At 35.5% G+C, this 22,219-nt stretch overlaps 4 protein-coding genes across 4 annotated transcripts; 2 read left to right on the forward strand and 2 right to left on the reverse strand.

The window, feature by feature from the left end:
- Window positions 1-1,314: 1,314 nt before the first annotated feature.
- LOC123701840 lies at window positions 1,315-5,927 on the forward strand. Its single transcript, XM_045649422.1, has 10 exons — window positions 1,315-1,377; window positions 1,692-1,862; window positions 2,419-2,496; window positions 2,735-2,867; window positions 3,290-3,521; window positions 3,778-3,967; window positions 4,230-4,329; window positions 4,704-4,814; window positions 5,141-5,265; window positions 5,761-5,927. Exons 1-10 carry the CDS (start codon window positions 1,315-1,317, stop codon window positions 5,905-5,907), a joined length of 1,350 nt encoding a protein of 449 aa, XP_045505378.1. The 3' UTR covers window positions 5,908-5,927.
- A 5,889-nt stretch (window positions 5,928-11,816) lies between these two features.
- LOC123701827 (piggyBac transposable element-derived protein 4-like) lies at window positions 11,817-18,710 on the forward strand. The gene is made up of 3 exons (XM_045649406.1): window positions 11,817-12,031; window positions 16,760-16,932; window positions 17,016-18,710. The coding sequence occupies exons 2-3, from the start codon at window positions 16,812-16,814 to the stop codon at window positions 18,656-18,658; spliced, it is 1,764 nt and encodes a 587-aa protein (XP_045505362.1). The 5' UTR covers window positions 11,817-12,031; window positions 16,760-16,811; the 3' UTR covers window positions 18,659-18,710.
- Window positions 18,711-18,739: 29 nt separating this feature from the next.
- Window positions 18,740-20,663, reverse strand: LOC123701835 (DNA polymerase interacting tetratricopeptide repeat-containing, protein of 47 kDa). Its single transcript, XM_045649413.1, has 3 exons — window positions 20,404-20,663; window positions 19,905-20,095; window positions 18,740-19,704 (listed from the first exon to the last, which is right to left on the reverse strand). Exons 1-3 carry the CDS (start codon window positions 20,551-20,553, stop codon window positions 18,894-18,896), a joined length of 1,152 nt encoding a protein of 383 aa, XP_045505369.1. The 5' UTR covers window positions 20,554-20,663; the 3' UTR covers window positions 18,740-18,893.
- A 389-nt stretch (window positions 20,664-21,052) lies between these two features.
- On the reverse strand, window positions 21,053-22,068 carry LOC123701845 (NADH dehydrogenase [ubiquinone] 1 beta subcomplex subunit 9-like). Its single transcript, XM_045649427.1, has 3 exons — window positions 21,915-22,068; window positions 21,449-21,594; window positions 21,053-21,339 (listed from the first exon to the last, which is right to left on the reverse strand). Exons 1-3 carry the CDS (start codon window positions 22,007-22,009, stop codon window positions 21,161-21,163), a joined length of 420 nt encoding a protein of 139 aa, XP_045505383.1. The 5' UTR covers window positions 22,010-22,068; the 3' UTR covers window positions 21,053-21,160.
- Between the last annotated feature and the right edge of the window lie 151 nt (window positions 22,069-22,219).

A 22,219-nucleotide genomic window follows, 5' to 3' on the forward strand; every position in this document is an offset into this window, starting at 1 on the left:
TGAAATCGTATCAATTGTTTCCGATAATCGATAATATTTTATATGGAAATGAAATCGATTTGAATAAAGTACCAAAATTAGTTTTTTCGGCATTTCGCCAACAATTAACTAAGGAAACTTAGCAAACAACAGCAAAAAAAAGTCAACAATAACAATTAGTAACAATAACAGAATACCATGTAAAGTATCAATATAAAAATACAACTTGTATAGAAGGCTGAGGCACTCGTACAGACGATTGACTCGATTGACAAACGATCACAAGATGGGCGCCGATTTTATGTTTTCCAACTCTATGATTTTTCAACGATCCATTTCATGTACACGAATTGCGTAGGTATTATATTTTTGTGTTATTTTATTTTATTTTTCATTATATTAAAATAAACAATACTGTTTTTGATTTATAAGCTTAAGATGTTTCATTTTTATATTTTTGGTAATAATGCCGCCATAAAATAAAAATATTATGCACTAAAATTATTTTTGCGTTTTAAACACAAAATACGTAATTCGGAACACGACGAAGTGTCACAGGAATCATCCTACGTGAAAAGGACTATAATAATTGTAATTATTGTTTTAAAAAAATATCCTAATAAGATGCAATAATGTTTTGAATTATATCTAAGCATGTATATTGTGATGAAATGCAAATTTAGGTGTGTATTAATGAATATGAAATGTTATTCGAATATTGTTGTTTCATTTTAACTCTCCTTTGTTATGGCAATACCTGTATAAAAATAAGTTTTCCTTTTGATAAAAGGTGCTTGCTTACCCTTAATCCATAGAATCTTTTATGATTTTAAGGTGCTGTTGAACAATAATAATAATTTAAAACATCGTTAATGGATAATTTTTTGGAAAAAATATTGCTTGAATATTTTTTCCAAACTAAAATGAAGGAATTTCAAATCTTGGTAACTTTCTTGCATGTTAATTTCCTAATTTCCATGAGATACCATAAAAATATATTACGACTAGCTTACCGTCCGCGGCTTCGCCCGCTTTCTCTTAGACGATTTGAGATTTAAACTATCCTATCTCTCAAGTTGAATCGAACTGCACATGGTGTGCGAATTTTATTATAATCGGTTTAGTGGTTTAGGAGTCCATTGAGGACAAACATTGTGACACGAGATTTATATATAATAGATATTGTATAATTGAATTCACATATTTTTCTTGAAAATTCATAATTGTTAACATTTAATAACTTTTTAATAAATTTAACAATAATTGGCAATTACTAAAAAGAACATACGCAGTAATTGGCGCGAAGGCGTTCTTTTCGGCCGCCATGTTGCAAAAATGTCTGTCTTCATTCGCGCATGCGTGCTGTTCGCACTATGTGTTATTGGACTTCAGATTGCTGTATGTATTTCAGACTGTTATTTATAATAATTACAAAATGCAAAAAAAAAATATGTAATATTTTTAAGGTAGAGACGATGTTTACTCTACAGCTATAAAATAGACACGATTTTTAATTATTATTAATAATTTTATCTTAAGCCTATAAACCCACCCTTGAATAATTTTACAAGCATGGGCATTATGCATCGTAAGAATTTTTAGCAGAGCTGAAACAATCCAAAAGCTTACCTACTCTTTTTTTTTATTTACCAACACCTCGCCGATAAAACGACTTCATGATATCCAATACTAGTAAAACAACTATTTCCCAGTACCCATACAACATACGGAACCACCCATGTTGCTTGGAACCGAACGAGAATCTGACACTGGCTATGATCATAGACGCTTTCGAGATATATGGCCACGACCCCACGGATAAGTTGGACAATCTCTGGTTGTACCAGAACGAGATGATGAGGGTCAAGACTGCGGAAGACCAGGTTAGAAATAATTAAAAAAAAAATACTTTTTGATAGACAAGTGTTCATAGGCATATTTTTTCATAAATATTTGCTAAAATATACGTCTCCTCGTTATCAGATTAGTGGAGGCGATCTCCCACCGGCTCTAAGAGCTAGCGCCCAAGAGCAACTTTTGTCTCCGCAACTATTTTGTATCTCCCATCAAGTCTATGGGGAGTTGCGTCGCTACGTGCGCTAGCTCTAAGATCAAAAACAAGATTTGGCGACATTTTAGTTTGCTTTTTTGTTTTTAACGATTCCGAGATATAGAATTAAAACTCATATTTATACTTACATGAATACTTATTCAACTAGGTAATGGATAAATTACATGAGCATTGGCAGGAAATTTAAACATACCCTCAAAATATGAACAAATCGAAATGAAGTATCCTATAAAATTTTTATGATTCATTAAATGTATTTATCTTTCAAACATGATTAATAACTATTAATATTTTCATATTTAGATTAGGAAACTATTTCATTAGAATTAGATACCTGAAAAATATATTGTTTGTCGTGCTAATTTCAGTATCTTATAAACGAGCGTGTTCATATAGCTACTGACCACTTGGGGAGATTTATAAAACTGCACATACAAGAACTGAAGGTAATAAAGCATTATTTAACCTCTACGTATTTAAGTTTGATAATATCTATGCATCATGCTCATAATACTGTTGAAAAACTTATGAAACGCAATCAGTTACAATTCAAAAATTCTTCTGTCTACCTTTTTTAAGTCAATAACTAAACTGCAGTGTTTTTAGTGATTGAGCTTCAGATTTTTTTTTTTACTTATAAATCACAAATGCTTTGTCAATATTTTTCTAAACTGTTAAACTCAGGTTCTATTAATCACGTTGGATGATGTGCTAGACAACATGATGACAATGTATGAGAACCACAACTCGATAGCAGCAGAAAGAAAAGCCACGTATACTGGCGGACCAGTCCCAACGGAGTTTTATTTGAGCCAAGGTACTACATAAGGAAGAAATTTTACAAGGCAATTTAAAGATTGTAAGAATAGTAGACTTGAAGAATCTAACGTAGCGCCACCATAGAAATCTAAATAACAAGAAGCGCCACCTACTTGCAAATTCCTTGTTAGCAAGTTCCTTTAAAAATAATAGCTTTGTATAGTTTATTAGGTACATAACATCCATTTGAATCACATATCTTTATATGTTTCTCATAAAAAGTATTTTTATTTAGGAATGCACAAACATTCATACTTCCTTAAAATAAGAATCTCCTTGCACAAATGACTCAATACAAAGACGAAACGACAGTTTTGTAGGTAAATAGTACATACTAGGTACATACCTACGTTAGAACGTTCGAGGTTCACGATTCGTAGCGCATATTCATTCTTTGTTTATAAATTATATTTCTTCTAGAATATTACTGCGGTAAAAACGTCTACATATTCTCCTCCGAACTGTACAGTGACATATACAACATAGGCAAAGGGATCGCACCCTATTGCAAGGACAGGTCCTTCGTATTTCTTGGTTTCCTGCACTATCACGATGAGCAAAAATACTACCTTTTAGACGACCCGAGTATTTCGTTCCCAACTGATAACTATATGCATGGGTTGGAGTGTCATGTCGGAATATGCATTTTTAGGTAAGACGTTTTGAAATACGAAGAATATAAGAAAACTTACAAGAGAATGCTTTTATAGATAAGAAGTTTTGAGTTACAAAACTACTTAACGAAAACTTACTGAAAATTGAACTATAAGTTTAGTACCTACACCCGCGCCTTATATAAAATTTATAACTTACTGTTTAACTTTACTGTTCCTATATTAATTAGCCAACAAATTATTTTTCAATAAACATAAATCACTACTTACCTAAATAAACACCCAACTCTTTAGGTTCCCTTTCAAAAAGCTCTTGCAACGCGAGCGAGACGTCTCAACGCTACCGAAGGCGATCGTGAAATGCGGCCTCGTGATGTACAAACTACCGCCACTTTCCGCCGCCGCGTGTATCATAGCTTCCGGCTCCTTTATTTTGGACTTTAACATTCAGGGGCTGCGGTATAGGCACTATGATTATTTATTGGTAAGCTTATTAACTATTAATCCGTCTCCTTTCCTAAAAGAATCCACTTATGTATTTACAAAGTATAAAACAAAGTCGCTTCCCGGTGTCTGTCCCTATTTACATCTCAACGGATTTTGATGCGGGTTCAAAGGGAAGTTTTTACTATATAATTTGTTAAGTTTTAGACAACGCGAGCGAGCCGCGGGCGGAAAGCTAGTAAGGTAAAAAATAAAAAATGAATAATGACGATAAATAGCCATTTAATTGTTTTATTTATCAGACAATACCGAACGGCCAAACATATTACACGAAAGAAGCTAACACGCCACTGGTGTGCGACCATCACGTGTGCGAATGGAATTATACCAACCATTATGGTGGTAAGTAAGCTTGAACAATCTGTTCTAAATTAAATGTATGGTTGACGACGTAATGATTTTTAAGGTACCCGCAAAGAATATATAAACATCTAAACAATATCTAGGTATGTATCCTTTTTTATTTTGAATCCGAAATATATTGGGAAAACGCTATTTATTTTTATGTACCCGCATGGATCAATATTTTTTTAGTATTTTATAAGTACCCTCTTTTTAGTGTAAAGCAGGAATTAAAAATGAAAATTAATTGACTCAATAACTTGTAAGTTAATGATGTATCCTTTCACTAAAATGAACTACCACCAGTTTTAACTGATTGTTTGATTCTGTATTACTTGCTCTGTGGTTTGATTCATTGAAGAAAATATTTTTAGGTCCATTCCTAATACCAGGAGACCCTGGCACAGGAATCGATCCAGTTCCTCCGTACATTGAACCTACACCGAAACCAGACGGCTTCGACGAAGAAAATATCACTGTACCATGTAAGCTATTTAGAATGTGAAACAGCAGTAAACAATTTTAAAAGAATTTTCGAAAAAATAAAAATTGTAGCTAACTACCTACTACGTATCTACGACGTAGACAGCTACGTCGGCAATAATGCAAAAATTTCTACATCGTAGATACCTACGTCGTAGATTCGTAGGTAGGACGTGTTATTATTAATTTTTTATAACGAACGATACAAAAATATTTTTAAAACATTTTTACCAAATTTTAAATGGGCCATACATTTGACTTTTTTGTTGACGCGGTCTATACAAAATACCTAGCGACATAACACATGATTTAAATTATTTGTTCTCAGACATTCTAGAAGGTTGCCTATTTATGTACCCGCCAAACTACGGGTCCATAGCTGGCAAAAGTTACTTAGATCCTGTGGAACTTCATGACGACAGGTTCACGTGCAATGCTGCAGGCGGAGCTAAGGTAGATAGTAAATCCACACTAATATTATAAATGCGAAAGTAACTCTGTCTGTCTGTCTGTTACTCAATCACGCCTAAACTACTGAACCAATTTGCATTAAATTTGGTATGGAGATATTTTGATACCCGAGAAAGGACATAGGCTACTTTTTATCCCGGTAAAATGACCCAATCCCGGAAATCCCACGGGGACGGGAACTATGCGGGTTTTTCTTTGAATGCGCGGGCGAACCCGCGGGCGGAAACCTAGTTCAAAATAATGAAAAATATATTATGTTCACTAAATTTCCATCAAATATAATTTGGTAGAAAAAATTTCTTAGAGAAAACAGTAGTCGAAAGAAAAATAATGCCTATAACTTTAAGCAACTTCTGTACGTATGTTTGTTACTTAATGCTGAACCGATTTTAATGCAATTTTTGTGTGTCAATGTTTCGATAGTTTTTCACTTAAAATTTCGTATGCTGGCAAAAGCATGTATATTTCTATTCTCAGGGTCTCTACTGGTACCCTCAATGGATGGGAGCCATGCCGCACCACCCCTACTCGCCAATGGTTGACGATAAAGGCAACTTCGAGTCACCCGGCGCTTTCTACCCGCATCAAAATTATGATATGGAAGACGCGGACACAGATAGTTGAGAATAAATTATTTTGAATAAGTGTTTTATTTTTCTATTCCAAAAAACGAAGTATGGAAGCAAATCAAGCAAAAATAAAATGTTGTGACCTAATGATTTGAACTTCAAAGAAAATAGGTTTTTACACGGTAAAATAAAATAAGTAAAATTATTAATAAATCAAACAATAAAAAAACAATTCATAAAAATATTTAATGAAACTTATGATACTATTTTTTTAATCAGATAAATGTGTACATTTGTAAAACTTGCAAAAAAATCGATTACATCGTAATTTTCACTTTGACAGCTAAGTATTTTATCTATTTCCAACTTGATCTTCTTCTTCTTCTCTTAAATAATGGCTTCACCCAATAAAAAGGGACTTCGCCAATGTCCAGTGTATATGGGAGAGACAGGACTCAAATTTCAGTCAGTTAGACTTATACGGCTGTGACATTTAACATTTGGAACTGAGTGGGAAAATGCAGAAATTTTGATCAACTTGGAGCGGCTAGAACAAACACATAAGACAATACAGGTTCTATTATATTACAAACTACAGGATACACTAATATGATTTATAAATATAATAAGGGGTTAATACTTTAGTTTATTATAGGAAATAAATTTAGATAGTATTTCAACAAATTTGGAAGGCACTAAGGACAACAGACATTTAAAATTTGTGGGACGAGGGATTTCAGGAGGGAGGACATCCAGTAATGAAGAACGGAGCTTGGTACATTCAAAGAACAGGTGGTCAGTAGTACCTTCATCTAATCCACACTCACAAATAGAATGGTCACGTACTCTGATTTTCGCCAGATGGACAGGAGTACACGCATGGCCGAAGCGCAGCCGACAGATAGTGGATGTTACTGGTTTGTCGAATTTGCGAAAGCGGAAAAACCACGGTTTGTGTGGAATAGTAGGCTGAATGTCCCAATAAAATTTACCTTTCGTGCGGCTGGACTCTTGCCAAAGATTCAACCACTTCCTATCTAGACGTGATTTTGATAGTGGGACAAGGTCTTGACTGTAATTACTAAAGTGAGTATTGCAACCCACTTGCGTAGCAGACTTAGCCAAAGAGTCAGCCATCTCGTTACCCCCTATACCAATATGACCTGGTATGTAAGTTATTTGAACGTGGAGACCCTTATTGAGGCAATTTAAAAGAACCACACGTATTCTTAAGATCAAGGGGTGACATGATCTGGATCGAAAGGGATTAGATAGGAGAGCCTGGAGGCAGCTTAATGAGTCAGAAAATATAACAGCTTTATCAAGGTTGTGAGAGCTAATGAAAGTGAGGGCTTCGAGAATGCCTGTAGCTTCACCAGTGTAAACAGTAGATAAAGGGGGGCACTTTAACTGAAGAATAATGCTGGATTGAGGGTACCAAACAGCGACTCCCACACATGAAATATCGGACATTTTCGAGGCATCGGTAAAAAAGAGGTGCCAATTGGGCCATTTATTGGCTACAATTTCATTAAATGTAGCATTTGCATTAATTGTATGTTTAGTTATGCCACAATTTAAAAGTATAGGTGGATTGTACGTAAGGGACTGGAAGTTAACGGAGAAGAGAGGGTATAGTTCAAACTGAACAGTAGGATCAGGCAGACGGGAGAATCTTATGAAGCTTTTCAGTAAACAAGAAAAATTAACAGAGGGACGGAGATTTTGACTAGTGGAGATTTGAAGGAGATTATGGAGCTTGGGCCAAAGGATATGGGAAGAGTTATAGATAGATTTAAAAAAATATTTATCACAAAGATACTGCCTGCGAAGGGCCAGGGGAGGGTCAACACACTCAACCTGCAGGGCGTTAATCGGGGTAGATTTCATTGCTCCGGTAATCAAGCGCAGACAACGAGATTGCACTTTGTCTAGTTTATTTAGTGCCGTCTTATTACATGGATCGAGTATGAAAGACGCATAGTCTAAGTGACTACGCACCACGGCATTATAAATAAGTTTCTGACAGTATGGGTGGGCCCCCCACCACACTCCTGCCAGAGAACGTAATATATTAATCCCTTTTTCGCATTTTTGACTGATGTAGTTAACATGAGGGGAACCCGATAACCTAGAATCTAATATAACGCCTAAATACTTAACTTTATTGGTGACTGGAATTGGTTCATCGCCAAGTACTAGGGTTGGTGCGGGAATGTGACGCTTTTTAGTGAAAACTACAACGCAACATTTTGGTACAGACACAGACATACCATGCTCTGATAGCCAATCACCAAGATACGACAAAGCTGAATTAAGGCGCGAGGTGATTTCATCCATGTCATGGGAATGAGCAAATAGGGTGATGTCGTCTGCATATTGAAGTATGTCACAGAAAGATGTGACTGTCGTATCCAAGTTGAAAGTGTAGATCGCATATAGGAGAGGACTTAATACCGATCCTTGAGGGAGCCCCTTCCAGGTAAGCCTAGTGGAAGAAATATGAGAGTTATGGCGCACTTGAATGGATCTTGACATTAAAAGATTGCAGATAAATCGTATCATCCTCACTGGGATACTCAGCTGTAACAATTTGTTTCTGAGTAACGGAAGAAGTACGCTATCGTAGGCGGACGCTATATCTAAAAAGACGCCTACCAAATACTGTTTTCTTTCAAAGGCCGATCGAATGTCTGTGGATAAAATGCCCAAACAATCCAGTACACTCATACCCTTTCTAAATCCAAATTGAGACCTGGATAACAGTCCCCTATTTTCAACAAGCCACTCAAGTCTATTTTTAACCATGTGTTCGGCTATCTTAGACAGACACGAAGAAAGAGCGATTGGTCGATAGGAGTCGGCACTAGAGGCTTGTTTGCCTGGTTTTAGTAAAGGAATTATGAGATGTGATTTCCAAGAGTCAGGGATGTAACCGAATTCATAAAAGAAATTTACTAAGTTTAAAAAGTACTGTTTGGTTATGGGACCGGATTGGCGTATGAAAGAATAAGGAATGCCATCTAATCCGGGAGAAGAGTCTAAGAGGCCGCTGAGGGTTACATTTAGCTCTTCCAGGGAGAATATGGCTTCCATGTTGTTATCATGAGACGAGACGAGCGGACCAGTGGCCATAGGGAAAGAATCTAAAGAAGGAACAAAGGGAGGGGAGAACTTATCAGCGAACTCCTCAAGCCACACTGAGGAGTCATTGGAGTCTATGTCGTTACAAGAAAGAGAGCCACGAAATTTGCGTATGTTCTTCCAAATAACTGTTGCAGGTGTTCTAGGCGACAGACTCTCGCAAAATGTTTGCCAGCCTGCTTTCTTTTTATTTTTAAGAAAAAGTTTGGTACGCGCGGCTATTCTTTTATAATATATAAAATTGTCAACGGACATGGAAGCATTATACTGAATTTCGGCCTCTCTCCTTGAGTTGACAGAAGCTGAGCATTCATCGTCCCACCATGGCGGAGAGATTTTGCGAGAACCAGAGTTAGAAACAGACTTAAGAGGGATGTTATTCGCAGCTGCGTTTTTAATACAATCCACAAAGTCAGAATAAGTACATAGATTATTATCAAGAGAAACAGAAGGAAGGGACTCAACCAGATTGTCAAGACCAGTAGCATAATCCTGCCAGTTTGCTTTACAAAGTCTATACATGAGAAGGGGTGGAAAAGGGGAAGTCAATGGGATAACAGACTGGGAAAGAGAAGAAAGAAGAGGAAAATGGTCGCTACCGTGAGTACTAGAAAGAGTTAAATTGGTGAGGGATGGAGCCAAGGAGGAAGAACAGATACATAGATCGACTACAGAGGAGAGACTCTGGTTAGGAAAGACTCTCCTAGTGGGAGATCCATCGTTAATTACACAGAGGTCAAGGTCATCAAGCAGATCCATTAGCAGGTGCCCAAATGTATTGCAAACAGAAGATCCCCAAGAAGTGTGCTGAGCATTAAAATCGCCCAATACTAAAAGAGGAGACGGTACGGAGGAAAGTATAAGTGAAAGATCAGGTATAATAGAAGGATGAGGATGAGAAATGTAGACAGAAATAATAGAGACATTATTGCATCTCGCAGCAACAGCGTTAATACGCTGATCATGCATAGGTAATAGAATACGAGAGAAATTTAAACAATGTTTAAGTAAAAGTGCTGTTCCAGCATACCCATCGGCTCTGTCATCTCGGAGACAGAAAAAGCCAGGAATCCGAAAGTGACTTCCGGGAACTAACCATGTCTCCGAGATGGCAAAAGCTATAGGGTTGTGGGTTGAAATAAGGTCAAGTACTTCATGACATTTCGGACGAATGCTTTGAGCATTCCACTGAAGGATGGTGAGGGCCATTGTTAAATAGAGATAGAAGATTTATTAATCTATGGGCAACGTTGGTCGGTAATGTATCTGTTTTTTTTAGAAAAGTTTCTAATGCTGAAACATAAAGCTCAACATTAGAGCTCAGTACAACAGGGGGATCTGGGTTCTGATATAAGGCACAACCATTCGGTTGGGTAGAAGGTAACTCCTGAGTTATTTGGCGGTGTGCAGCTACATCATACGTTTTACCTAGTGGTGCATGAGTGCGAGGGGGTATAGAATAGGTCTTTTTGTATGAAGTTTTATTAAGAGGACGAGTTTGACGAACACTATTGGATTGTTTCATAGAAGGGGTGGGAAAAACAGGTGATTGTTGTGATCTGGGCGCAAAAACGAAACTGGCTGTTTCCGAAAACGGTCTGTACACTGGAGGGGTAAGCTTAGAGGCTTCCTCGAATGAGATACCTTCTGTGGCCATTAAAAGTTTAATTGACTTTTGCCGGCTGTGTTCCGGGCAATTTTTGTCAATGGCAAAGTGAGTGCCATTGCAGTGGACACATAGTGCTTGAGATTCTTGAATGGGACAGGAGTCACCCGAGTGGTTTTGTGTACATTTGTAGCACCTCTCTTTTGAGCGGCACTGGTCTCGGATGTGCCCAAAGCGACAGCACTTGTGGCACTGGATGGTTGGGTAGTGATAAATTTCTACGGGGAGAGAAGTGTACCTACAGTAGATTTTTGATGGCATTACTTGGCCCAAGAAAGTAAGTACCACTGTTTGGGACGGGACCCAAGTTGTAATCCCATCAAGGCTAGATTTTTTATTAAGTCTACGTGCTTTAAGTATGCGACCGTGTCTGTTAGGGAATTCTGCACACTCCACCAAATCATCCATGGTCCATTCTACAGGTATTCCTTTTACAATACCCATGCGGGTGATGTGATAGGTAGGAATGAATGCCTTAAATTTAGCTTCGGCCAAAGCAGGTAAAGATAAAAAATTATTAGCATCCTCAGCCGATACAAACTCAACTGATATTCGATTGCGGCCAACCGATTTTACTCCGTCTCTTAAAATATTAGGTACTTTTTGTCTATACAAGAAAGATCCAAATTTGATAGGACGGATGGACAGGCCAGCAGAAGGATCGTTTTCTACGCGAGATACGTGGACAATGTATGGTCCAACTTCATCACCACTATATCTTATAGGATTATTTAAAATAGGATCAACAAATATAGACGGATTAACAGAAGGTAAAATGGGATCTGATGGAACAAAGCGTTTAATTGGGGATTCATCTGTAGACTCAGGTGACGGACACCTTTGCCTCTTATTCTGAGAGATGTCCAATTCCATGCTTCTTTCCTGGACGTCAGGGGGCTTAGGGGGATCGGGTGGATCAGGGCCCATATTAGTGAATTGTTAGTACACTTACCACTATAACCACTAACTAAACACTTAAATACGAACACAATACAGCTCAAAGTGAATATATTATTGTTAAAATAGCCAAAACACTAAATTAAAAACCCAAACACGTGTGACAGAAATCACGCCAAATGTCAAAGTCCTTTCCAACTTGATTTCCAATCTATTTCCAATCTCTGACAGCCGATCACGTCCCCGTCCGTGACAGTTTTTTTTTTTTGTTAGAGACGCTGATCACGTACTGCGTACGTGTGTGAATTTCAATACTGTTTACTTTAAAACAACGGCCTGTAACCGTGAACCGCGTCATGTCAAAGCTTAGATGAATGTTTTGGCTACACACACAAACGCACTTCAAATACTTGCGGTGTGTGGGGTGCGGGAAACAAAGGATCGCCCGAGCCGGGTCGACTCTCGCGCGCCAGACGCCAGTCATAGAGGAAGGATGTATAACTGAGATAGAGTGGCTACTCTGTGGTAATAAGTGCATGTATGGAACGTGCTGCCATCTGCAACTTTGTAGGATAACTAATGCTTTAAAGGGGTATATAATATATATATATATACAGGGTGGAAGGTTAAGATGGGGCATGAAGGGCAGGTACCTTAACCGTTGTAGCTACATGAAAACGTTCTTAGGAGACTATCCTTAAATTCTTGAGAAATTTTAATCTGCATTCACAGATTTTTGAAAAAATGTACGGTCAGCAAGGAAATCTGTAGTTTTCAAAAAAAAAATTTTTGATGCCAATCGATCCAGTTTCTCATGGGGATCAAAACACTCTAAAAGACCAACTGAGGTATGAGTACTAGAAAAGTCAGAAATCGCGAAAAACTATTTTCATTCATGAACAAGTAAAAAGACAAAGGCACAGCAGCATAACATGGCAGCGACGCAAAGGTAAGGTAAGGTCCAATCAAGTGGTATTGGTACAGATTTACGAAGGCACCCTGAACTCCGAAATCTACAACAACACCATTTTGAAAAATCTTGAGGATGTATTAGACGATTTACCACTGTCAGAATTGCGAAAAATTTATCTTCAACAAGATGGTGCTCCACCTCACAACAGTCGTCAAACGCGCTCATACCTAAATGAACAATTTGGGGCACAATGGATTGGCACACATGGTCCCATCCGGCCACTCTGGCCGCCCCGTAGCCCCAACTTTCTAGATTTTTTCATCTGGGGTTATGTAAAGAATGAAATTTATAAAAGATCATACAACAAAGCTCAAGAACTAAAAGATTCACTTTCTGCAATACTTTACGGAATTCACCCAAATAAGTTGTCGGCTGCTACGTGCTCAGTAGTAAAACGAACAAACCTATGTTTACGTCAAAACGGTGACCACTTTGAGCATCTCATATCATAAATTTTATGTAAATTATTTCAGAAATTCTGGAATTATCACCACTTTAAATGTTGTTTTTTGGTATTATTTTGTTATTTCTTATTTTCTTTGACACCGTTTAATTAAATTAATGTTTCTTATTATCAGTATGTGTTTTAATAATCAGAAACAAAAAATATTGAAGCCTGAAAATCTCTTTGGAGTTTTCTATTAGCGCATCTTTGTTGAATCACTTATTTTCTTAGTGAATGTGTGGAAATAGTTTTTCGCGATTTCTGACTTTTCTAGTACTCATACCTCAGTTGGTCTTTTAGAGTGTTTTGATCCCCATGAGAAACTGGATCGATTGGCATCAAAAATTTTTTTTTAAAAACTGCCGATTTCCTTGCTGACCGTACATTTTTTCAAAAATCTGTGAATGCAGATTAAAATTTCTCAAGAATTTAAGGATAGTCTCCTAAGAACGTTTTCATGTAGCTACAACGGTTAAGGTACCTGCCCTTCATGCCCCATCTTAACCTTCCACCCTGTATATAGCTATGCAGTATGCATATCGACATTTAGCACCAGATATGGAGCGAAAGTATATTTACAAAAATATTACTAACACCAAGAAAAGCGTCGTTTTCGTGACAACACTCTTTTTGTGGCGTTAGTAATATTTTTGTAAACATACTCTCACTCCATAAGTTGCCTTGTAAGTTGAGTAAATAATAAATAAGTAATGAGGGCAACCAGGGGTGAGAATAAAAAACAATTTCTTTAGCGGTATTCACGTTTATTAAATTGAAATTGAGATTTATATACTATACAATTGCTAAAACCTCTAAAATCTGCTAAAACCAAAAGCTTTAGTTATTTCAGTGCAGTCACTGAAATAACTAAAGCTTTTGTTCTAAATAAATAAATAAATAAATCATTTATTGCATAAAAACATGGTACATAGAAAGATATTAAGATCAGAATTAAGGAACATTCATGTTTTTACTATAACTACATAGCATACAATAATAATTATTAATTGACATAATGAATGAAAATGATTAGATATTTATAGTAAAAATACGAGTCAGGAGTATTGTCACTTAAAATTAGGTTATACATAAATCATTAGTCATACAGTCAATCAATTAATATCAATATGATTATTTTATATTATTTAGACATTTTTCATATCATACAGAAATTCATTTAGGTTGTAAAAACAATTCTCTAATAAGTATTTATTTAATTTATTTTTAAATCCTGGAAGAGGAACCCCTTGCAAGTCTTTTGGGATTTTATTAAATATCTGAATACCAATATATGGAACATTTTTTTTGTACAAAGTTAATTTAGGCCTCGGTAAAAACAAATTGTTTGGATATCTTGTTAATTTTCCAATTTCTTTATTAGTTTTAAAATATTGAGGATGTTTTTTTATGAAAATACAAATTTTTTTGATATAAATACATGCAAGAGGCAGGATTCTCAAGTTTTTAAAAAGTTCTAAGCTTCTAGCGTGTTTTCTCCTCCGTTGAAAACTCATGATCACAACGTTCACCACAGTTAACAACAATAAAACAAGTAACAAAATAACAAAACAAAACTTAACCAAAACAAAAACTTAAAAGATAACCAGATATTATATTTAACAAAAACAAATGAGATAACCTCGAAATCGCATCAACCGTCCGTCCGGCGTCCGAAAGTTGAAAACCTAAGAGCAATAAACCTATAGAGTACTTGTATCGAGCGTATACAATTTACATATATTTGTTTCTCTCTATCTAAAGAAAACGTCGTATGAAAGAATGAGACAGCTATAGACAACAAGCTACGTTTCAACATAGTCATGGCACCTAAGAGCAATAAACCTATAGAGTTCTTATATTGAGACAGAACAAAATACATATTTTCTAATCTACTTACTCTTAGTCAATAACAGCATAAGCCAGATTGAGATAGCGATAGAGTATCTGCACTGTCTTCAAACGTAGCGCGCCGGCAGTCAGTTTGTTTTCCAACCAGCTGGTGGGCTCAGTGCGTCAAGTGTTTATAACGAAATATTTAGAAAATATAAAGTGTACAGTGTTTCTTTTTATTTGTCAGTGTGCTAAAATAACTATTGTATGTTTAGCAACCGGCTATCACTAGTCGAATGGGAGTTTTGGATAAAAACAATGTAAAAATATCTTTCCATCGGTAAGTGATTTTCAGCAAATTGATAAATATTTATGTTTTAAACCTATTTGAAGGTTTTATCAAGCGCTTTTTTTGTAATTTTATGTTGTAACTGTAACATTTACCCACTTTAAGGGGTTGTGGAATATAAAATAATGAAATAATTTTTAAAAAATGTCACAATAATATCACGTTTGACATTTTGTTTACCACCGTAGTGTTGTAACACATCTAGCGTATATTGTCGATTTATGACAAAAAATCTATTTCATATTAACGTTGATTTATTTATTTTGTTTCTTATATCAGATTTATATGTAGTTGTTGTTGCAAATAATAGATGTAAATTTTTTACCGCAGGAAAATAAAACATACCACGTGGTTGTTTTATTTGCCTTATGTGTTTTAGTTTTCGTTTGTTGTTTATTAATTTCTCTTTCAGATTATTAATAAATTCATTTTGTTTTAGATTTCCAGAGCTAAATAAAAAATGGGTATAAAACATGAGACATGAGTTGATTGGACGCCGCCACAATTTGCTATATTGTGTTCACTGCATTTCGAGCCTGCGTATTATCAAGATGGATACTCTAGAAGAATTGTGCAATCTTACGCTTACGTTTTTTTTTTGTTCCTGTAGATAATAAATACATTTGATTAAAGAGAGTGAATTTTTATTTTGAAATTTTTTACACATAAGTTACTTTAAATGTGTAACTATGTGAAAATTAAACGGTTGATTAAATGACAGTTCTCATAGATGAGAAACTACTATTGAAATACATACTTAATATACATGCGTTTTCAAAGAAAAACCCGCATAGTTCCCATTCCTGTTGGATTTACGGGATCAAAAGTAATTTTTCCAAATTTCATTGTAATCGGTTTAGTAGTATTCGCGTGAAAGAGTAACAAACATCCATCCTCACAAACTTTCGCTTTATTAGTAGGATGTTAGGAAAATGTTTTCATTAAGACTGTCCTTTTATTAACTTATTAAAATGCTGCATGATTCCTTCATGCTGACTGTGCCTTTCTCCTCACTCCTTTAACTTTATCATCATTTCCTTCTTTATTTTAAATTACATTTCAAGTTTTAAAATTTCTTTTATAATGTACTAACTTTTCGCCCGCGTTTTTAAAGAAAATCCTGCACAGTTCCCGTTCACGTGGGATTTCCGGGATAAAACCTAACCTTTGTGTGTATGTACAAAATTTCATTGTAATCGGTTCCGCAGTGAAAGAGTAACATCCATTCTCGCATAATTTCGCATTTATTATATACGTAGGATTAAACAAATAATGTATTCAACTGAAATTAATTATAAGTTTTGTTTTTTTTTTTATTTATTATTTCACGAAACCGTAAATGCAAAATACATTCACGATTTTATCGATTGAAGCACATCCATCACTATCACCTTCTATCTATCTAAATACGTACCTATAGTAAAAATGGTGCCATGACTATGTTGAAACGTAGCTTGTTGTCTATAGCTGTCTCATTCTTTCATACGACGTTTTCATTAGATAGAGAGAAACAAATATATGTAAATTGTATACGCTCGATACAAGTACTCTATAGGTTTATTGCTCTGAGCATGGCACCATTTTTACTAATACTTAATCTGTGGTTGCCCCAGCGTAGCTAAGCGATCGAGACGTGTGACAATTTTTGGCGCGAAATGACTTCGCGACGACGATTTCGTCTGGATTCGGAAAGAGAAACTAGACATATTATTGACATTTTGCAAAATGATGAGGATTCGGATATTGAGGAGAACACCACGATAATAGAAACTGAACGTAAGCTATTGATTTACTTGTATTTTTGTAAGATCGTAATTGCTTTTGGTTTTGAATAAGTACCTACATGTTTTGTTTTTCAGAGGCAATAGACGAGTTTAGAGGTCGCAGTCGTGTTCGTTCGTCAGTGCGTTCGCGTTCAAGCCGCGGCAGAGGTACAGTACAAAATATCCAACAAATTGATGAAGCCAATGGATGGTCATATAAACCAGTAGAAAATCTACCTGAAAATCCTGCCTTTCAGGATCTATGTATGGTTATGCCTCCATTTGATGAACATTCAACGGAATTTGACTGTTTTTCAGTCTTTTTCCCAGACTCTTTTTGGAAACTTCTCAAAGAAGAAACCAATCGCTATGCAAGTCAAATGAAGGCAACGCAAGCTAGACAGGGTGTGTTAAAGCCAGGATCCATGTTGCATAATTGGAAACCTGTTACATTGCGTGAAATAAAGAACTTTTTGGCCATCGTAATCCATATGACGCTTGTTGAGAAAGAAAGTTTCTATTCATATTGGTCCACTAGAGAGATTATACAAACTCCATTCCCAAAAAAAATCATGACTAGATCTCGTTTTAGAGCCATATACAGTTGTCTTCATTTGAATGACAACTCAAAATATATACCACGAGGCCAGGAAGGATATGACGCTTTTTTTAAACTGCGACCATATTTTGAGAAGCTTTCGAATTTGTGTCAGATGACCTTTTCTCCCGATGAAGAACTAACTATCGATGAAGGAACATGTAAAGGACATTTTCGGGTGTATAACAAAGATAAGCCCGACAAATACGGCATGAAAATCTATATGCTTTGCGATGCTAAAACCGGCTATATATTGAAGATGGTTCCATTCGTTGGCGACTCAAAGACTACACAGAGCATAATTATGGAATTGTGCGAACCATACATTGGAAAATGGCACACCATTTACATGGACCGTTTTTTTACCAGCCCAACTACTATTGACTTGCTTTGGCAAAAACAAACCCGTGCTGTTGGAACAGTTATGGCCAATCGGCGTGGTTTGCCTAGAACATGGCTTCAACAGTCTTTAGAGGTCAATGAAATGGTCTTCTGTCATCGTGGTAATCTGACCGCTTGTAAGTGGAAGGATAAGCGGGACGTGCTGATGCTCACAACAAAACACGCCGCTACTTGGACGGAGGTAACAGCTAAACGCAAAGGAGTTGGAGTCGTCAAAAAACAGAAGCCTGATTGCATCATCGATTACAATCACAACAAAATTGGCGTGGATCTCAACGATCAGTATGTTTCATACTATTCTTTAAATAGAAAAACAATGAAATGGTGGAAGAAGATGTTTTTTAATCTGGTTGCGAGGGCTTTAGTCAATGCTTACGTAATCTATAACAAAAGTAGCAACAACACGGGTCGTAAATTGCGATTTTCGCAGTTTTTGATGACTTGTGGTGAAGAACTGGTGCAGCATGCATCCTTAGATGATGCAGGCCCATCTCGTGGTCCACATCATACTGGTATGACCTCCAGATTAACAGGCAGACACTTCATGGAAAGGATACCGGCGACAGGATCGAAAACGAAAGTAGCAAGAGTTTGCAAAGTCTGCGCTGACACTACAAAGAAGGAAACGGGTAAGCGAGGTCGCAAGGAAACAGTTTTTTACTGCCCAGATTGCAACGTGCCCTTGTGTTATGACCCGTGCTTCAAAAAATACCACACCAAGAAAGACTACACGTCATAAAATTCGAAAAATGTTGATGTTAGAGTTTTTTTTTTTTTGAAAACGTGCCTCATTCTAAGTTGATTTTATAATAAAAAAAAATACAATAACACATGTTTTTATTATTTTATATAATAATATAAAATATCTTCAATACAATGTAAAAAAAATCATGGCCGCAACAATTAGCATAAAATAAGCGCCACGTACGTCGGACGTGATCCGCTGTCAAAGTGTTAATGCTTGTTGTAACTTATTAAATATAACTTTCCAAGAACCTCCTCTCGACAACGCTACCACGCGGTAAAACGAAAAACGCCGGCGTTCCAGCCTTCAACAAGAAATATTTAGATACTAATAAATCACCAAGGTTCTTCCTTGCATCAACTACATGCGGCATTTTATCGGAACCCTCGAAATAAACATTAACGCTACTAATTTTATATTTATTATCTTCGTCCCATGGCGCTGGGAATAGCTGTTCTAGTTGACTTGCTAATGGTACATTTTCCGGACAACCTTTGATAAAATCAGTCATCTGATATTCAGGGTATAATAACAATACTGGCCACTTTAATATCCCATCTTCGATATGAACTATAGCATCATGAGCTCCAGGCAAAGTAGGTTCTAGTTTAGACAAGTCAATATCATCTTCGTCTTCACAGTTAGATAATTTAATTCCTCTTTCAATAATCGCTTTGATAATAGCATCTTTTTGCTCTTTATTCTTCTTACTTGTTCTCTCTTTTTTCCTTTCATCTCTTTCCTTTAACATTTTCTTCTTTTTAGCCATATTCAAAAGGTTTAACGCATCTATATCGGACGATTTTTCTAATAATTTCTCACAATGTTCAATGCATTTTTCATACATTCCTATTTCCATGGCTGATTTAGCAGCCCTCAATCTAGCTTTATCATGATTACTGTTAAATGTAAGAGCTTTTTCACTGTCAAATAAAGCAGATCTGTAGTTTTTTAAATGCCAATGTGATGCTGCCCTATTGTTATATAGACTTGCATTTATTTCTGGGTCGTCACTTCTTATTTTTATACCTTCTGTGTATCTATGAACAAAACATACACATTATAGTCACATGTACTGAATTAATAACAATAATTTAAATCTTAAGAAATATAGGCTTATAATTGATATTTTAGTAAATATTATTTCAATATAACTTATAATAGCGATAACCTCTACCAGTGCAAGTCTTTAAATAAAAAGCTAAGGTCTTTTAAACTTGTATAGGTATTAGATACTTACCCTAATATAGCCAGCCTGTAGTTCTTATGTTTGAAATTAAAATTGCCATCTTCCTTATAATTAGTGGCCAGCTCCAAGGGTGTATTTTCATCAGGATCATATTTGAGCTTTGCCAGACCTTCAGCTAATGGTGACAATTCATCACCACTCGGCGCTGTCTTCATGAAGAAGGGATGTTTGTCCATCTCTTCCTATAACATTTATTCAAAAATATAAAATATAACAAACATTAATTCTAAATCAATGAAACAATAAACATTGATTTGACTAGTTCTTATAACTGTAGCTCTTTTAGCTTGTTAAGTAACAGACAAGAACTTATATTTTGTAAAGAATAACATAATATTTACTGAAGGAAACATTTCCTCACAAAAAACTGGACCGATTTGAAATAGGTATTCGTTGACAAGCAAACAGCTATTCCTGAGTAACATGATTAATTATTGTTTTACCCCGGGATAATCCGGGCGAAGGGTTAAGCGACAATTTTATATATTACCTCCCACCGATCTTCGGGCCATCCTTCTGTGTATCTTTTCTTCTCTAAACTATCAATAAATTCGTCCAACTCCCTGTCTAATTTCTGACACAAAGCCACTCTCTCCTCTTCCGTCATGGGTTTCTTATTAGCACTATCTTGTTCGGCCATTGTAATATTTTATAAAACTATTCAATAATGTATAATTAAATGACCAATATTTTCATAAATTTTATTCTATTGCAGCAGACCTGCAGCAGCATGTTTTTAAATCTTTGACATTGACATTTAGAGATCTGACACTATTCAACGTCAAAAACATTATGGTGGCTTGTGGTTATACACGCTATCGGTTGCATGATGGAAGCTTAGATCATTACTTAATGATCTAAGGATGGAAGGATGGAACGACCTTACAAGCATTAGTTTATATTTTCAACTAAATCTAAAAGTCTTAAAACACCGATGCTTTTCCACCTATCTTATCTTATGAAAAAGATCAACAAACTCAATTTTTCTATTAATCCTGTATAATATAAAATTCGCAGATGGTCACAAGGTACATATCAAGAGAAATTAAAATTGGAAAGTGAAAATACATTTAACACAATCATAATAAATTTAATAGTACCATTTAACAAATACATTTGTTATATTAAATTTAACAGCATTTTAATGCTATCAACAGACGAAAATAAGGTAGAATAAAGAACTGAAACATTCCTTCATAGTTTATCCTGACTAACATAAAATAAAATTATATTCTGTCGTCGTTTAACTAATATAAAGTACCATCGTTCCACTTCTTAATATATTCAGCCTTTCTGCACTCCCGTCTGGCAAAATAATCTGGATACTGTGCTTTTTCTAGCGGATGCCAATAATCCAAAATCCAGTCTGGAGGTGTAACAACACGACTATAAGCAACGCCACCAGCTAGCCCAATCGATCTTGGAACTAAAAGAAAAAAAGAAGAGATAAAATCAAGCGTCTCACAACTTAACTATTTAACGGAGGTACATAATGGCATTAGTCACACTACAAATGCTAAATTTAAAATCCTTACATTTTTGCGGTGGAAAAGGATATTTCTTTGCAAAAACTTCATTCTGTCCAACACGCAGCAGGAGTCGTTGTTCTTTAGGATCAGTGACGCATTTATTATCGTCAAATTGTTTTCTTAGCAAAACTTGGTGATATCGTATTATGAACCTGAAATGGTATTCTTAGACTTTTACTATGAAATCATACTTTATAATCATTCGTAAATATAATCCATTACACAAAAAATGTCAAATTAATCATAAAATTACAGTTATGATAAAAAAATTGTGCCAAGCGACGGTAGTTTGAATGCTCTTAGTTTGAATGGAAGATGTCTAGAGAAAAATATAATATGAAAGCTTGGAAAGGAATAAGAATTTTTCATTGAACTGTAGTAGATAATATTATAACAAATAACCTAAGCAAATATTCAGAGTCGATTGAAATTTAAAAAGAATGTAGTGTATTAATATACTTAAATTGGTAACCTTGCAACGTAATAAGATTCAATGAGCCTGCAAGCAGTCTTATAGAGGGTGCAAACTTTTTGTGAGTGAGTTCTTAGTTCTGGAGCAAAAATCATTTTCAACGATTTTTTACCATGATTCGAATATAATAATCAATAATAATTATGATAATACGAAATGGGTCTGATGACATTAATGAAGTTTGTTTGTTTTTATTTAAAACCTATAAAGAGCCAGGTTAAAATATTTTTACTAAAATTTACATATTACGAGATTTAGAACTAGGAAATATATTATATTAATATAATATCTTAAAATATGCTTTT

Source organism: Colias croceus, chromosome 22 (assembly GCF_905220415.1).
Source record: "Colias croceus chromosome 22, ilColCroc2.1".
NCBI classification, from domain to species: Eukaryota; Metazoa; Arthropoda; class Insecta; order Lepidoptera; family Pieridae; genus Colias; species Colias croceus.

Bases quoted from the DNA above. Each gene is read 5' to 3' on its own strand.
- LOC123701840 (XM_045649422.1), top strand. From the start codon at position 1,315: ATGTCTGTCTTCATTCGCGCATGCGTGCTGTTCGCACTATGTGTTATT. The intron at 1,863-2,418 runs GTTAGAAATAAT...TGCTAATTTCAG, and splicing joins TCAAGACTGCGGAAGACCAG to TATCTTATAAACGAGCGTGT. The intron at 3,522-3,777 runs GTAAGACGTTTT...CCAACTCTTTAG, and splicing joins GTCGGAATATGCATTTTTAG to GTTCCCTTTCAAAAAGCTCT.
- LOC123701827 (XM_045649406.1), top strand. From the start codon at position 16,812: ATGACTTCGCGACGACGATTTCGTCTGGATTCGGAAAGAGAAACTAGA. The intron at 16,933-17,015 runs GTAAGCTATTGA...TTTGTTTTTCAG, and splicing joins CACGATAATAGAAACTGAAC to AGGCAATAGACGAGTTTAGA.
- LOC123701835 (XM_045649413.1), bottom strand. From the start codon at position 20,553: ATGGCCGAACAAGATAGTGCTAATAAGAAACCCATGACGGAAGAGGAG. The intron at 20,096-20,403 runs GTAATATATAAA...TAAATGTTATAG, and splicing joins GGCCCGAAGATCGGTGGGAG to GAAGAGATGGACAAACATCC. The intron at 19,705-19,904 runs GTAAGTATCTAA...TTTTGTTCATAG, and splicing joins TACAGGCTGGCTATATTAGG to ATACACAGAAGGTATAAAAA.
- LOC123701845 (XM_045649427.1), bottom strand. From the start codon at position 22,009: ATGATTTTTGCTCCAGAACTAAGAACTCACTCACAAAAAGTTTGCACC. The intron at 21,595-21,914 runs GTTACCAATTTA...ATACCATTTCAG, and splicing joins GAATCTTATTACGTTGCAAG to GTTCATAATACGATATCACC. The intron at 21,340-21,448 runs GTAAGGATTTTA...TTTTTCTTTTAG, and splicing joins TCCTTTTCCACCGCAAAAAT to TTCCAAGATCGATTGGGCTA.